The following is a 17,683-nucleotide window of genomic DNA, read 5'->3' on the forward strand; positions in this document are numbered from 1 at the left end:
ACTATGGAGCGCCCTGTCCTTAGGACATCTGCTCATTTGCAATTTAAGAGGGCCAAGAAGTCCTTAATGCACATTTTGTGAGGGGCCCTGGCAAGTTCAACTCATGCAACCACTTTCACTTTGGCCCACAGAGGTCTTTCCTTTGAAGGTGCTCAAAGCTCCAGGTGCCCAGGCTCATTATTCAAGCTTTAGAAAAGAGAATTTGTCCTACTCTACAAGATGGAGAAGCCAGAAGCCATGATGACATGACTTGGGGACAGAAGGAGAAAGCCATCTGCCTCGGTAGCCCAGCATAGAATAGAATAGAATAGAATAGAATAGAATAGAATAGAATAGAATAGAATAGAATAGAAGAGTGGGTCCAGGGCTATATCCACCTCCCCAGGCTGCTCAATAGTGTTGAGTCTGACAGCCAAACTGCTACCTAGCCCCACTTTAATCTAAGTAGTGCAAGACTTAGGAGTGCTTTGTCCAATTTTCTTGTTGGAAAAATGGGATCTGCCTGCAGTATGGGAACCTTCCCATATAAGATCATCCAATTTTGTTTTCATTTGCAGATTATTGTGATGTTTCTATTCTCCTTTTTATAGGAGATCGAGTTTGGGGTGGGGAGCAGCAGGGCATATAAAGGGAGAAGGTTAGGACTGCCAAATGACATGTCAGCTTCCTGACCTGCCATCCGTGTGCTAGTTACATGAGCCCTAAATGTGTGAGACACCAATGCAAATATTTTGCATATCATTCGCTCGAATGATGCTGCTGTTGTGCGGTAGCCACAGCTGAAAGCTGAGATGACACTTTTAATTATAAATGCCTCGGGTCTTTCTCTGAAAATCACCAGGAAGACAGAAATCCCTTGGAAGTGAGAGTGGAAATATGAGAAGACTTCTGCTTTGTTAACTTTCTCAGTCATTACCAATGATAGCAGCAACGTGTTGGTATCCCAGGGCCCCCCCATGGGTCCGATAAATGCCGGCAACATCCTCCTTTAGAATCCAGCACTGTTCTTGTCCTTGTAACAACAGTACACTTCCATGGCAAGTTAGGAAATCACTGTAAAAAGGAATCTGTTCCAGAAAAAAAAACAAAAACAAAAAAGCCCGCACCCCTCAAATTGTTACATAAGTGAAAAATCATTTGAATTCATAACAAGCCTTACTTATCACTCCGTCCCATGCTAGCGATGGCAGCGTGGAGTCCTGGCAAGCAGAGGATTCCAGATTCAGTTCTACCATTTGCTAGCTGTGTGACTTTAAGCAAATCACTTGACCTCTCTAATCCTCAGTTCCTTTTCTGTAAAACAGCAATAACCATAAAGCTGCTTTGTCTACTTTATGGGTTATAGAAGCAGGTAAAAGGAGATTGCAAATGTGAAACCTCTCTGGAAGCTCTGTACAAATGTTATTATTGACTTTTACTAGGTGAGTAATAAGGAATGACTAGCAGTGCCGTCCAACGATAACATGGGAATAACTCAACCAGGTAGTTGGTAGTTGGTAATTGATCAGTCTTGGAGAAGTGAATGGCTCCTGGGAAACAGATAGTTAGGCCAATGGTAAGGGCTTTAAACTTGTGAGTCTAGGGCTATGTGGCAATTTAATTGAACAGCCTGGCCGACAGCCTCTCATATCCTAAGCTCTTGCAGTGACAATGTAGGCTATGTGAAATCACTGCATGCTTTCTTAGCAGACGTTATTTGGAAAGAGTTTACAAACTAGTGGCCTGACAGAATTGCCAGGGTTTTAAGCGCTATGGCGGTACACCAGACAGAGCAGTGTTTCATGTGTTGTCCTATTACCTCCCTCCCTGGAGATTCAACAGATGGAGCAACATCAGAAACCCAAGGCAAACCTGTCCATTTGATGCCTAGAAGCTTCAGCAGAACTCACGATTAAAATAAGATCAAATACCTATTTAGAGGAAAGAGGTACAGATAAATAGGTCCTCGGGGCATACCTTCTTTTGTCTGAGCTTGACTAACACTATCTGGAGATGCCTACCACGTAGGAGGCATCGTATCCCGGTGCACACTAGGCATTTGAGAAAACTGGTTGAAAGGCTATGATTGCTAGTAGAAAATAGTTGAGTAACTCCAACATGAGGCTTTATATTTCCTTTGATTATATTTTTTAAATCCTTCCAAGTCAACTTGAGTTTGGCAAATCCCAGAATGAGTAATTGTGCATCCCAGAATGCTTAGATAATATGCAGACCAGACCCTAGGTCAGGCAGAGTGGCCTGTGTTTTGGCAAGAACTGTCGAGGAGATAAAGCATTTGATTATTGTTGTTTGATAGTTCCCAAGGAGAAGGCAAAGAAGCAACAGATAACGAACCAAACACTTTTCTCTTTTGTTTAGGCAAATATTTCCAACTACAGCCTGGTGATGGAGTCTGATCAGGGAACCTTCTTACCCTCTGGGCTGCAATTCACTGGCAGTGAAAAGGCCAGGGCCATCATGGAGGAGGTCATGAGCCTGCTGCAACCGGTCAATATCACACAGGTCTTTAGGGCTGGAGAAGGGACAGACATTAACTTCTGGATCCAAGCTGGAGTGCCTGGTAAGACCAAAAAATGAAGTCGGTGTTCTTTAGGTACTGCTGCTGATTTAAAATCAAGGTGCTATTCAAACATGCCACAGCAATACCGATAGGCCAATTAATACATGGAAACTCTAAGCTTTTGTCTATAAAGTATAATCTGATGATTTCCAGACTTGGAATAATAATATTAATTTGCATTTGTTTACCTATTTGTCTTCTTTTTCTAAATTATAAGTTCCTCACTCCCAGAAATTCTGCTTTAATGATTCTGGCATAGGACATACAAATCTGTTTTTGTTTTTGCTTATTTTTTTAAACAGGTATCTAAATGGTGATCTCATGACCAAAATTTGAGAGCTAGAGTACAAGGCAATTATTACTACTGATAATGCTTCTAGTTTTGGTTCTCTGCTAGGAAATCTTCTCTGACCCAAATAATTTCCGACCCAAATACCATGGTATCTGAAATTTTACCAGTAGAGCTTTATTCTTTGAGGGTTGGGTGCTTCCTACTAATCATTTTTTTTCTTAATGCAGACTCTTATATGAGGTTAGACTAAACTAATTTTCCCTGATCAATGATTTATTAGGTTGATATTTTTAAGACAAGTCCTGGGCAGGAGTGAACTTATGGAACAGGAGTAGGCCTCAGGAGGTCACAGGACTACAAAATAGAATAATCTTAAAGAGACAAACTTATACTACTTCACAAATTTGCCCTAGACTGGCCACGGGAAAGGGTTATTGATGATAGTAAGCATCTATGACCTGAAGTTGTTCCCTCATTATATCCATAATCAAAAGCACTGTTAAAGGATCTATTTGCAGATTTTTCTGTATTTATGTTATATCAATAGGAAGTCCACCTTTTCAGTAGTTTTAATATTACTGTTTCCAGAACCATTTCTGTGGCTACAAAACATTTTATAGGTTAAAAAGAAAAGCATCTCTCTCTAGATCCACCCCACTCCATTTCCCCCAGCCTGTAAAGTAAATTTCACCAATAGCCTCCTGCATGGATTTAAGATTTTTAAAAAGCTTATTCTTGAGATATCATAGATTTTTTAAAGCATATTTTAGGTTTTAAGTTTTATAATAATCTTTCATAACTAAAAATAGAAGGAGCTTTCCTTTATTCTAATACAAGGACCTAGATTCTCTTCAATGGTGTGTGTATATTATACCCATATTTTGAAATATCTTAAAACAGCATTTGCATTTATGGTGCTGTGCATCATCTGGACAGATCTGAGACTCCCTCCGTATCTGTAATTTTAATCATGATCAAGGTCTATGGGAAGGGAATTTGCCCTTTTAAATTGTATGGAAGAATTTGTTTGAATTCTAGATTTTTCCTGAGCCTTCATTTTTTCAATAGGAGTCTTCTTAAAAATTGAGAAAACCTGAGTTAGATTGCGGGGTGGTAGCTGTGAGGAGAAGACTGACAGACTGTGGGTGAACTGGAGTGAAGGGGGGCACAGAGGAGGAGCTGAAACCAAAAACACAAGTAGAACAAAGAAACTGGTACTCGCTGCTCCCAGGGATTGTGTGCTTTTGTTGCATTGGATAGTTGAGAATTTGCCTGAGCTTTATTCCTTCCATGTAGATAGTCATAAGAATGGTTCTCTTTGGAATTAGCAGGCTGATTTGATTGTCTTCACAAAGGTAAGGAGGCCTTTCCCCTCTTGCTAAGGTGAGGTCAAATCTGATCACCAAATAATGGAGTGGAGTGGAGAATTTGAGCCCCATTATGGTTTCTTGAGAATTAATACAAGTTACAATTTATTGAGTTCCTGTTACTGATCAGGCACTCTGTGAGGCTTTTGCAGATACTCTTTTTTTTATCCATACAGCCATCCTAAAAGGAAGGTACAATTATCCCTGTTTTGCACTTGAAGAATCGGATTCAGAGGGACTAAATAACTTAGCCAAGGCTATCCTGCTCTTAAGGGCAGAAGAAGTTACCCTGAGAACAGGCCACTTTGTTTTCAAGGCTGGTGGCCCTTTTCCCACAATGTGCAAACAACACAGGGGAGTCTGGAATGCTGAGATGGTCTTCCAAATCTATGGCAGTGTCTGAAATGTTTGTCTTACTCAGCTCTTGCTTATGCAAAGGATTTCAGTACATTCCTGCTCCAGAAAAATTTACCCCTGGGGAAAGGAGTTTGTTATTGTAAATAACTACTTATTTCTTCTCACATTCTTTATTCCACTCCCCTCTGTACCTCTGTAGATCAGGAACGTTTGTAAAAAGTCAATGGTTCATTTAGACTACAGCTAATGTTTCTTGGAATTCTTTTTAATTTCTTTTAGAATACTATAAGATGGAACCAAATTATTGTTGTCTTCCCCTATTACCATTGAGCTATCTTTTGATACTTTAAATATGGGCTATTTCTGGAAGAAATAATGGAACTGCTTATGTTGTATCTCTTGTTACCTATTGAAAATTTCAGGAACTTTAGAAAAAGGTGAAGAACCATAGTTAAACAGAAAAAGAAAATAAAAATAGGCCAGCTATATACCCTGTGTTCCTGAAAACTGTCATGTTGTAGTAACTTAAACCTAAAGTTGGAATGCTAAATACTAATTAAGTTATGATTTACACAACTGCTCACCTAACTTTTCAAAAACTAATGAGAAATAATGTTCCCAAAAGAAAACACCAGACCTTTCTTCTTTCTCTTTTTCTTTCCTTTCCTCCTTTGATTCAATAAATGTTTATTGAGCCCCCATCGTGTCCTAGGCCTATCAAATTTCTGCAGCCTGGTGGCTGGTCCCCAATTTTTTTCATGTTCTGTGTGTACTCAGTAGACTAATTAATTAAGAACTAATTAAGAACACAGAATTAAAATTCAACATGATTTTCATTAATTATAAAAGCCAAGTAGATTGATTGATGAAAGGTTCATCTTTGGAGAGGAGAGATGTTGTCCTTCATCCATCTAGATGATGTCCATAACGGACATGATAACTATCAACATAAGTATAAGGCTTTGGGGGTGATGCTTTTTAAAGGAAAGTATCTTAGACGTATTTTCCATATAAACTCCCTGTTTAGATATTTTTATACTCCAGCCTGCTCCCATGGCAACTTTCTTCCACACTCTTTCTTATTCTTCCCCTCCAAATCCTAGACACTCTTGAGGTTCACTCGGTATTCATCAGTGTCCATGAATCCTTCCTTAATAGCCCATGACACCGTATTGCTTTTCTAAATTTCCAAAGCACTTCTGTTTCCCATGATCTGGCATTTGAATTGCACACTAATATTGTTCTTGGATTACTAGGAGTACCCAGTGATCAATTCCTTGAGGTCAAGGTCAATGGTTTCTACTTTGCTTCCTCTATAGTTCTTAGTTTTTTAGAAATTTAAATTCTTGTAAATCTGACATGAGAGGAGAAAACAAAAACACAAACACAGAAATAAATATTTTCTCAACAAGCTTTGGGTCCCTCATCTTAGGATTGTGGACAAAATAAAGGATGCTGAGAAAAGAGATATAAAGGTAGAAAAAATACTGGAAGAATGATATAAATTAGGGAGGCTAGAACAGTTAGGATTATTTCCTTTAACGGAATAGACTGAGAGAAGATGCTGAATAATATCTTCTAGTAATTCAATGGTTTTCCTACATAAAATGGTAAACAGTAGTTCTCTGACTCTTTCAAAGACAACACGAGCATAGACTAGTCTAAAAGGGATTTAGGTTAGTCTCTATTCAAAAATTCCAGATAGCAGAGAGACTTTACATCTTAATTTTTAGCCTGATTCTCTAATTATGAACTTCAGGTGAGAGTGAGAGGAGTCTGTTTCACTCTGAATATGTCAGTAATGAGATATAATCCATGTTTTCCAGATGTCCTCACATGCATCCTTCTTGAACATCTTCTTTCTTTAGAAACTCTTCTATTGGGACGCCTGGGTGGCTCAGTCAGTTAAGCGTCTGCCTTCAGCTCAGGTCATGATCCCAGGGTCCTGGGATCGAGTCCCGCATCGGGCTCCCTGCTCCGTGGGGAGCCTGCTTCTCCCTCTGCCTCTGCCTCTCTCTCTCTCTATCTCTCATGAATAAATAAATAAAAATCTTTAAAAAAAAAAAAAGAAAAAAAGAAACTCTTCTATAAAATATATATTAATGAAAAAAAATTAGATACTCTCTTAATGTGGCCTGAGAGAGTAAGCACACCCTGATTCCATATCTACCAATAGGAGTTTCCTCATCTGCTTCAGAATCTGAGAGTTAACCTTTTTCTAATATTGTTGGCATGTGGTAGACAGTGAGCTGGAAAGAATTAGAGTGTGTTTTCTGGCTTAATGACTTCTAACTGCATGTGCTATCTTAGGCAAATGATGTAATTTTTCTCAGCCACACTCATTTCTTTTTTCTTTTTTTTTTAAACTGAAGTATAATTGACACATGTTGTGTTGGTTTTAGGTGCAAACATGGTAATTTAACAAGTCTATATGTATGCTATGCTCATCATAATGTAGCTACCACCACAATGGATCTGTCACCATACAATTCTGTTACAATACCATTGACTATATTGACTATGCTGTGCCTTTCCCCTCCATGACTTACTCATTCCATAACTGCAAGCCTGCACCTCCCATTCCCCTTCACCCATTTTGCCCATCTTTCCAGCCCCCTTCCCTCTGGCAACCACCAGTTTGTCCTCTGTATTTATGGGTCTGTTTCTGCTTTGTTTCTTCATTTGTTTTGTTTTTTAGATTACACATATGAGTGAAACCATGTAGTATTTGTCTGTCTGACTTATTTCACTTAGGATAATACCCTCTAGGTCCATCCATGTTGTTGCAAATGACAAGTTCTCATTCTTTTTTATGGCTTAGTAGTATTCCTCGTGTGTATGTGTGTGTGTGTGTGTGTGTGTGTGTGTGTGTATACCACATCTTCTTTGTCCATTCATCTATTGATGGGCATATAGGCTGCTTCCATATCTTGGCTATTGTAAATAATAGTGCAATAAACATAGGGGTGCATATATCTTTTTGAATTTGTTTTGATTTTCTTTGGGTGAATACCCAGGAGCAGAGTTACTAAATCATATGGTCTTTCTATTTTTAATTTTTTGAGGAAACTCCATACCATTTTCCACAATGGTTGTACCAATTTACATTCTCACCAACAATGCACAAGGATTCCTTTTTTTCCACATCTTCATCAACATTTGTTATTTCTTGTCTTTTTGATACTAGCCATTCTGACAGGTGTGGGGTGATATTTCATTGTGTTTTTGATTTGCATTTCCCTGTTGATGAGTGATGTTGAGCATCTTGTTGTGTGCCTGTTGGTCATCTGTATGTCTGTACTCATTTATTATTAAGCATTCTTACTAATTATCTGGAGTACAGCACTGGGGAATCAGTAGTAAAGAAGATAGACAAGATCTGTACCCTCACAAATTATACATTCTACTGAGTGAGACTTGGTTATCTTATATGCAAAATAGGTATGGTAACCACTAAGCCTCAATATGTATCCCCTCCCCTCCTCTGTCCCCTATCTCACTGACTGGCACCACCATCCAGAAACCACACAATCATCCAGAGCATACATCAAAGTGGTCTCTAAGTCCCATTTACTCTGAATTTCTTTTATTTCTTAAACCTGTTCACTCCTCTCCACCACACAGACCTTGTCTCATCAGTATTCACTGATTTTCCAATGGCAGCTTCCTACTACCATCCCAATCTGCATTCTTGGTCCCCTTCCATCTAACTGGCTCACGGCTTCCAAAATGAACTTTCTAAATTGAAAATCAGTCTATCAGTTGGGTTGCTTTTGCCTGCAAAATAGAACAAAAGACCCAACTTAGAATGGCAGTAAGGAGAGTTTTAAATTCACTTAAAAAGAGCTCTGGAATGGGTGGTTACAGAATGCTTGATTTAGTCATCTACCACATCAAGGACCTTGGTGCTTTACATCTTTCCACTTTGCCATCCTCAACATGTTGACTTTTGTCTTCAGGCTTGTCCTCTCCTGGTCCCAAGATAGCTGCAGTTGTTCTAAGCAACAAATTCTCACACATTGTGCAATAGTGGAAGAGAGAATGCCCGTGATGGATTTGTCTTTTTAATCGTGAGGCAGTTTCACCCAGAAGCTGCAAAGCAGATTTTTCCATAGTCTCATTGGCCAAAATTGTAAAACATGTCTGTGGCTAAATCAGGCAGTGGCAATGGAGTAGAATTACCAACATTGGCTTATACTGACCAAATTTTACTTTCCGGGCCTAGAAGGGGGCCCAGTCACCACTGAAAAGGTAGCCTCCTGATATATGAGCAAAATTGGGATTCCTTAGGAAGAAGAAGAGGATTCCTACTGGTAAGCAACTAAGAATAGCTGCAATATCTGATTATCTCTGCTTCTTGCTTAAAATTGTTCAGTGTCTCCCCATTGTCTTCAGAGGATCATGTCCTTTCCTAGCATGGAATTCAATGCCTTTTTCGTTCCACCCTCTGGCTGGTGTGCAGCCTCCTCTCTCATGGCTTCCCACCCCTTTCTGTTCACCTCTTAGAACAAGTCAAATTCACTGAAGCTCCTGGTGCACCCTTTGCTCTCACACTTCCTTGCCATTGGACTCTGTTTTGTCTTCTTCAACAGCGAATTCCTACTCATGTGTGATGCAGCAACTTGTTCTCCTCCTCTCAAAAACCTTCTTTGACCCCTCCTGATCCAGGAAGTGCCCCCGTAATGCCCTCTCCTTGTGGCACTTAACCTTTTCTTGTGGTTATGGTGAATTCCTCTGAATTCCCAGACCTGAGAAGAAGTGCCTGGCCCTCAACAAACTGCCCATGAATCAAATGCTGAATAGGTAGAGGTTAGGTTTGTAGAAAGAGTAAGATAATGTGAAAGAGGTTTATAAACTCTAATGCCATAACTATAAGTTAGGATTACTTTATTAAGAACTTTGCTTCGGGTGCCTGGGTGGTTCATTGGGTTAAATGTATGCCTTCAGCTTAGGTCATGATCCCAAGGTCCTGGGATCGAGTCCTGCATCGGGCTCCCTGGTTAGCAGGGAGTCTGCTCCTCCCTCTCCCTTTGCTTGTGCTCTCTCTCTGTCTCTCAAAATAAATAAAATCTTTAAAAAAAAACAGAAAAGAACTTTGCTTCATTGAGCTGTCCTCTTTCCTCACATATTTAATTGTTTTTGAAATCACATTTTAGTTTCTTCCATCTTTTTATGATAGTTCAGACTCCATATTGAAGTACCAAATATGCAGATTACTCAGAATTTCACATATTTTCCATCTTGCTTATTTCTGCTTAATACCTCATATGACATTAGACAGAACTAAATTAAAACTTTCCATTTCTACATTTCTAAAGGCCTTTCTTCTAACATGTTCCAAGAAAGGAGAAGATCAGGACACAAGTAGGAATGGTAATGTAAAATAAATTGGAGTTTCTGGACCCAGGACTCATATGTTTCCCAGTCACCAGATGGAATAGTGCAGCACAGCAGTTCTATGTCCCCTGCTGTCCCTAATTAAAAGATGCCCCCTTTATGGTGAAAACGCTCTGTGCCAGTAATGTCTGGAGAGATCATTGCTGCATGGTGAGCAGACCTCACCCCACTGCGTACATGAAAAGGGCACTCTTTGGTTTGTGAATGTAGCCTTCATTTAAGTAGGTGGGCAGTTTCATCCCATCAACAAGCATGACTTTAGTGCCTAGTAGAAACCAGGTGCTCTAGACACTGAGAATAGAGATGAAGAAAACTTAGTAGGTCTCTTGCTCTTGTAGAGTTTACATTGTAGTGGGTGGGGGAGGGAAAGAGGAAAGTGGGAAGAGACAGGCTCTAACAAAGAAATCAAGAATGAAGAAAACTATTAGAAAGAGAGAAGGGTAATACAAGGAATTATAGAAGGTGGCTGCCTCTTACCTCTAACTCAAGTGAGTCAGAGCTCTTGTTTAGGGGCACCTGGGTTGCTCAGTCAGTTAAGCACCTGCCTTCGGCGCAGGTCATTATCCCAGGATCCTGGGATCGAGCCCCATGTTGGGCTGTCTGCTCAGCGGGGAGCCTGCCTCTGCCACTCCCCTGCTCGTGCTCTCTCTCTCTCAAATAAATAAAATCTTTTTTTTTTTTTAAGAGCTCTTGTTTAATGTTCCTTGACTGCTACATGCTAGATAAGTATGTGTACCATCCACATCAATAACACACTCCTGGAAATTGCTCATCACAACAACTAATAAGCTTGTTCTGTTCTTCCCCTTTGCAGTAGACCTGCTTCAGCTCCATAGAAGCCATTGACTATCTAACCATTGCTGACCTGGCTCATGCCCTTTAGTATCACTGACTACAGCCAAGGGGAAGAAGAAAGCATTGTTTATACTCTTGGGCAGTGAGTCATGCACTGCTTTATGAAGACTCTTCTATTGTTGCCTTGAATTGTTTTTTAAAGCATACATTTTCACTTTAAAGTTAATACTCTTTGTATTTTATCTCCTTAACTGGATTGAGGACCAAGAGAGTATTTTATTCATGCTTATATACCCACAATACTCATTATTACCTGGCACATGATAGAGACACAGTAAATGTTTGCTGACTAGATGTATTGATTTGAAGAAGAACACAAGAAAAGTTAAGTCATGTAAAAAGGAGTTTTTGGTATAGCACCAAGATAAATAATACATGCAGAATAACTATAGAAGCTCATAAGTTGGAAGACAGGAAAGACCTGGAAGAGGTGAGCTTAAGCTGAATATTGAGGACTATCTAGTATCAGAATGGATAGAAGGTGTAGAGAAGGGCAGTTCTGGTGACAGAAATAGTATGAACAAAGGCATGTGTCCCCACTGGGAATGATTAGGAGAATAATTTCACTGAGCAGAGGATTCATCTTAGAGAACAGTGGGTGGTAGGAACAGTTGAGTTATCTCTGGGCCACATGAAGAAGAGGCATACATTTCAGGTGAAAAACTCTTGTAGCTGATGCAAAGTCACCAGAAGTCTTCAGCAGAAGAGGGAGTTGATGAAAACAGTGTTTTAGAGGAGAGTTCATAAAGTTCATTCTGGCAGGTACCCCATCAACACTTAAGCGGCAGGCTCAATGAGAAGACCAGGAGTGAGAAAGCAGCTTGAGGAATAGTGCAGGGTTAGAAACAATTGCTTTAGAAAATCAGAGAACACTAAATTATGAATCCATTTTCTGTATTATAATGACCCAAAATAACTTAAATTTCTCTATCAACTATTTCCCATGCCCTCTAATGACATAGCCTAGAAAAGTTTCACTTCTCTAACTGCCCCTCTCAGGGTCTCAGGGTTAGTTCTTCTAGGTTCCCTGTCCCATGAGTTTGACTCTCTAGCAATTCCACTTAATACTTTACAGATACTCTAAATGACTCCTTATGTAACACTTCATTCAACAGGTAGCTATATTGTATAAAAATTATAGAGGATACACTGAAACAAATAATACATTATATGTTAAAAAAAAAAGAAGATAGCAAGAAGGGAAAAATGAAGGGGGGGAAATCGGAGGGGGAGACAAACCATGAGAGACTGTGGACTCTGAGAAACAAACTGAGGATTCTAGAGGGGAGAGGGTTGGGGGGATGGGCTAGCCTGGTGATGGGTATTAAAGAGGGCACGTACTGAATGGAGCACTGGGTGTTATACGCAAACAAGGAATCATGGAACGCTACATCAAAAACTAATGATGTAATGTATGGTGATTAACATAACATAATAAAAAAAATTATAGAGGATACAAAAATAAGATGAGGCCCCTTTTCTCTTCATGCTCACTGTCAAGGACTGACTATGAATTGGTTTACTTAATAATCATGAAAACAAGAAAGAAGACTTCATCATGGAAAACTGACTAAAACTATACTGAAATTTTCTGAGGAAAAAACCCCCTAAAAATTATATGAAAGCCAGTAGAGTAGAAGGAACTAGGACTTCAAAATATGTCTCCTTGTTCTTAGCTACATTAACTTTGTCTATCCCTACTTTAAGTGTTAAGAGACTGTAAAATTCAGAATGGCCTGGTATATTAGATGATGTTAAAGCATGATTTTAAAAATTTATTACGGAAAATTTCAAACACACACAAAAGTAGAGAGAATAATCTAATGACTTCCCATGTATTCATCACTTTAGGAATTCTTCATTCATGGGCAGTAATATTTCATCCATACTCCAATCACTGTCCTACACCTAGATTATTTTGAAGCAAATGCTCAACCTTATATTATTTCATTTGTAAATATTAATTTCTATCTCTAAAAGGTAAGGACTCGTGTGTATGCGTGTGTGTGTAACTGCAATACTATTGTTCCTCCTAAAATATTTTACAATAATTTCTTAATATCATAGTCAATACAGAGCCAGTTTTCAAATGTTTCCAGTTGTCTCCAAACTGTTCCCCCCCACAGAGTTTTCTTGTTTAAACCAGGATTCCAGTAAGGTTTAAACAATGCAATCGCTTGATATGGTTGGTGTCTCTTAAGTCTTTTTTAATCCATAGGTTTTACCTTCATCTTTCTTCTTCCTTGCTGCTTATTTGTTACAGAAACCAAGTAATTTGTCCTTTGGGATTCCCTGTAGTCTGGATTTAGCTAATTCCATTCCCATGGAATCATTTAACATGTTTTCACTCTCCCTTATATTTCCTGTGAATTGGTAGTTAAATCTAGAGGCTTGATCTGGTTCAAGTTTGATTTTTCTTTACTTTTTTTTTTTTTTAGCAAGAATACTTCTTAAGTGCTGTCTTTTATTTCTATTAGCAGTAGTGTCTACTTGTCTCTCTTTTTAAGATGTTAATGGTCATTGAAGGTTATTGATTAGATCCATTATTTCATTTGGATTGCAAAATGTTAATTTTGATCATTAATTGAAAGAATTCTATGAAAAAGAACTTTCCCCTTATTGACTATCTGATCACCCTGAGGTACTTTTGTATAAAAAAGGCAGGATAAATGTTAATTCTTTCCCTTTACTTACTTATTTTAAAACTTATAAGTTGGTTCCCTAGTATCCTCCAAGGATAACTAGTTGGATTATTTTGTGCTATTTACTAGTGAATTTTAAAATATAGATGTGCTTCGTTCTATTACAGTAATTATTCTTATTTTATGCTCAAATTATCCCATCTCTGGCCAGCAAGAGCCTTTTTAAGCTGGTTCCTGAGTTTTAACCTGAGTGTGGTAGTCACAGTCTAGCTTTGTGTGTGGTAGTCACAGTCTAGCTTTGTGATGTGACAAAATGTTCCAGGCCATCTTTTAATATTTCCTTCCCCAGATCTGGAATCAGCTATTTCTCCAAAAAGCCCAATTTCTTCTACTGTGTCATGATATGTAGAGGCCACAGTCTGAACATTAAGTGTGTATGGAAATATGTATTTTTTTTCTCTAAGAAAAAGTATATGATGAATTATATGATATTTCCAATTCAAGTTCAGGACTGCAAAGTTGTACCTTACCTCCCTGATATTATATCCATGTCTCCTTTTTTCTTGCCAAAATTCCTTGTTCTTTTTTTTCCCCTTGTTCTTAGTGCAACAGCATAATCACTCATTTGCTTTATCCTGTAACACACACACAGTAGTTTCAGAATACAATACCACACAACCAGCAATAGCATGACTATTGAAATAAGTTTGTTTATTGTATGATTGTTTGTCTTTAGTATGTATATTCCATTGGAGATGTACAAATTTCTCTTAACCTGCAGTACAAATTACCTTTAATGTGATATCATTTACATGTTTCATATTTTTGTCTTAAAACCCCAAACTACTGATTTCCAAAATGTTTAAATGCCTATTTATAATTTTTCTTTATTAATCAGGAAAAAAGTTACAGATAGGAATGATTACGAGACTTACTAAAATAATTACCTTGAGTGTCATCATTGAATCCTCCTACATGTAACTTAACATGTATTGAGTGTCTGCTATGTCTCAAGTGTTATTCTAACTGCTTTATATACATTATCTCACATAATTTTATAAGAACCTTTTGAAGTATACATCATTATTTTGTAACCAATTTTCAGATGAGACAGTTGGGACTCAGTGGGTTTCCTTGTCCAAAGTGACTAAGGTATTAAAGTGGAAAAGCCAGAGTTAACATACTGGTTCATTTTATTCCAATGTCATATATAAGGTACACTCCCTATCCTTAAGGAGTTAGTGGAGAGTTTAGACACAGGAAGAACAAAGTGCAATAGAAGTTCAGGCAAAAGAAACATTAAATTGTGTGGGGCATCACAAAAGAGGTGACAATCTGCCTGAATCTCAAGAAAGAATAGAATTTTGTTGGATGGAGAGGGAGTACGTTCCATGTGAAAAGATGGAGATAAACAAAATTGCATAGATTAAAAAGTGCAATGGGTTCTTGAAATGATGAACAGTCTGGTTTGACTGAAGTTTAGCATAATATATGGAAATAGAGCTAAAATTGAAAAGGTGCCTAGGACGGTAGTTGGGACCTGAATGCCATTCTGAGGATTTAGACAGCCAGAAGTGAGACATGATGGGGCTCAATCCCAGCCACTGGGCAGGTATCATCTAACCCACATCCTCCTCCTTTGAGAGACTCAAGGCAAAACCTAGCTTCATAGGTCACACATCTAAAGGGTTGGTCTGCATGTCTTCTAGCAATTTCTTGCTAAAGTTGAAATTGTTTTAGGTGTTTTGCTACTTGAAGTTTTGCCAAATTAAGCCTTCCAGCTGGAGAGACCTAGAGTAGTCACATGGAACACCACACTGTGATTGGCACTGGTTACACTAAAATTCTCGATAATCAGCAATAAAGTCTGACTGTAAGTGGACAAACTTGGAGTCAAGTAAGTCTTGGAGTATTGTGACACTCATTGATTTCTTATAAGAGCTCTGCTAAAAGATGTTTATCAATTTGATTAATAAGTATGGGATTATGGAAACAACAGGAAAAATATCACAATTCAAGAGATTTGGGTAAAAGTGAATTCAGATTTGAATAAGGACTTTTTACTCTAGAAATGGATTATATCTCAATTGTATACAATAGACTCCTTATTTCAGGTAACTGTGTTGGCTTAAAATCCTTCCTTTGCTCGGCATTAAAGTGAAAAAACAACCACTTAACCTAATATTCTCATATATTCCCCTCATGGGGATTTCTAACAGAGAATTAAGTCTCCCTATTATCCTGTTTTTGTAAGAAAGTCTGAGATTGCATAATTCATGGCAACTAAAGTTTCTTTTATAATATGACATTTGCTATCTTAATTGTCCTTCTGGTTCATAATGCATAAATCAAATATAGTTGAGCTCTGTAAAATCTATTAGTTATGGATCTTTTGAGATCTGAGTGAGCTATTGCGTATTTAGGACTAGTTATGAAGTATGTCCTCAGTCTTCCTTCTGTCCTTCCTTCCTTCCTTCCTTCCTTCCTTCCTTCCTTCCTTCCTTCCTTCTTTCTTTCTTCCCTCCCTCTCCTCCTTCCTTCCTGTCCTTTCCTTTTCCTCCCTTCCTCTCTCTCTTCCTCCCTTTCTTTCTTTCTTTCTTTCTGTCTGTCTGTCTGTCTGTCTTTCTTTCTTTCAGTAAGAAATAGTCTCCTGGAAGGTAAAAGAACAGAATATTATGTAGAGAAAGGGCATGGCCTTCATCAATACCCAAAACTATCTGGTTATGGAAAGTTTAAACCTACATGAAAATGTTTGTTGGACACAACTTTACAAAATCCACATTTTTGAAGAGGTAGTCCATTAATTGTTGTTGATGTCATATTTAAGAATGAGGATATTTAGAGATATCACTTTAATATTTTTAGTCAGCACTGTACTACAAAGTGCAGTACATAAATTGATCTGTTGTCCAGAGGGGTCATTGATTCTACACTCACTATTCCTGACAGAAGATTTTATCTGAGATATCCTGATAATTGTAGTCACGTGGCATATTAGCTTGAATTGCCCCACCATAAGCTTTAATTTTTCATTTTGTGCTAGTGTAGACCCAGTCAAAGCCCATATAAATCCAAGATATGTGTTTAGGTTAGAGTTGTGGTTCACACTCTTGACTGCACTTTAAAATCACCTGGGGAGCTTTTAAAATCATATCAACCTGGGGCCCCACTCCCAAAGATTCAGATTTAATTGGTCTGGTTGCAGGACCACATCAGTTGCACATGTCCAGGGAGCACCATTTATTGGGAGCATATTCAATCCCCAGGGTCCCCCACCCTCCCAGAGCACAAGTCCATTGTGCTCTATGTGAATGGTGCCCGCTATACTTGTGCAAACTTGGAAACCTAAAGAAAGGGCATGAGCACACCTGTTTTTAGAAGCTCCCCAGATGATTCCAAAATGCAGCTAGAATTAAGAACCATTTTAAGATCTAAAATAGCATGAGACATTAACAGCATGTATTTAAGAGCCACATAGAAATGGATTCAAATCTTGCTCTACCACTGTCTAGCTGTATAACCTCAGGAAAGTCGTGTAACCTCTTGGAGCCTCAATTTCTTCATAAATAAAATAACAGTAATATATAACTCATGAGGTTATAGTGAAGAAAAAAATAAAGACAGTCTAAGTGAAATGCTTGGTAATGTTCATGCTCAAGAAGCCACTATTATTATTTCAGTTATTAAAGCAAAATGTCTATATTAGTCTAGACTTCTTCAGTACTAACTGACAGAAATCCAACTTAGACAACCTGAAGCAAAAACGGGGAATTTAAGCAAGCCACAAGAAGGGTAGGGTTGGATTTGGTCTGATGGATTCCAGCACTGGAATGCCATTAGGACACATATTCTGTCTCTCTGTGCTTATTCTGGTTTCTTCCATGGTGCCTTCCTTCTCTCAAGCCAGCTGTCCTTGTAGAGGCTAACCTATGACCATAGGCAAGTCATGACTTACACCTTTACGGCCTCTTATGCATGGAAGAGTAGCTCATTATATTCAACTCAGCTGGGAAGATCACATTGACCCAGCCTGGCTCTTATATCCATCCCTGTGGTCAAGATGTACAGTCCTTAAAATGGAAAGAAGGGCAAAGTGCAGATGAACACAGTAACCACCTTCATTTTCACTACTGAGACTTGATTCAAATGATATAAAATGCACAAAACCTCTGCCATCCTAGGATCTATCAGCAGATAAGGAAGAGCAGCAGTA

General features: G+C 38.5%; 1 protein-coding gene across 3 annotated transcripts in view; it reads left to right on the top strand.

The window, feature by feature from the left end:
* CPQ (carboxypeptidase Q) overlaps positions 1-17,683 on the top strand; it is a 444,935-nt gene that overhangs the window by 370,149 nt on the left and 57,103 nt on the right. For 2 of the 3 annotated variants that reach the window (XM_081816298.1, XM_081816299.1), the window contains exon 7: positions 2,359-2,560. The exons of the other annotated variant lie outside the window; for it this stretch is intronic. In XM_081816298.1, the coding sequence (XP_081672424.1) occupies positions 2,359-2,560 (202 nt within the window). The remainder of the gene's footprint in view (positions 1-2,358; positions 2,561-17,683) is intronic. 3 annotated transcript variants of the gene reach the window in all.

Source organism: Leptonychotes weddellii, chromosome 4 (genome assembly GCF_054177405.1).
Source record: "Leptonychotes weddellii isolate Sample4059 chromosome 4, ASM5417740v2, whole genome shotgun sequence".
NCBI lineage: Eukaryota > Metazoa > Chordata > Mammalia > Carnivora > Phocidae > Leptonychotes > Leptonychotes weddellii.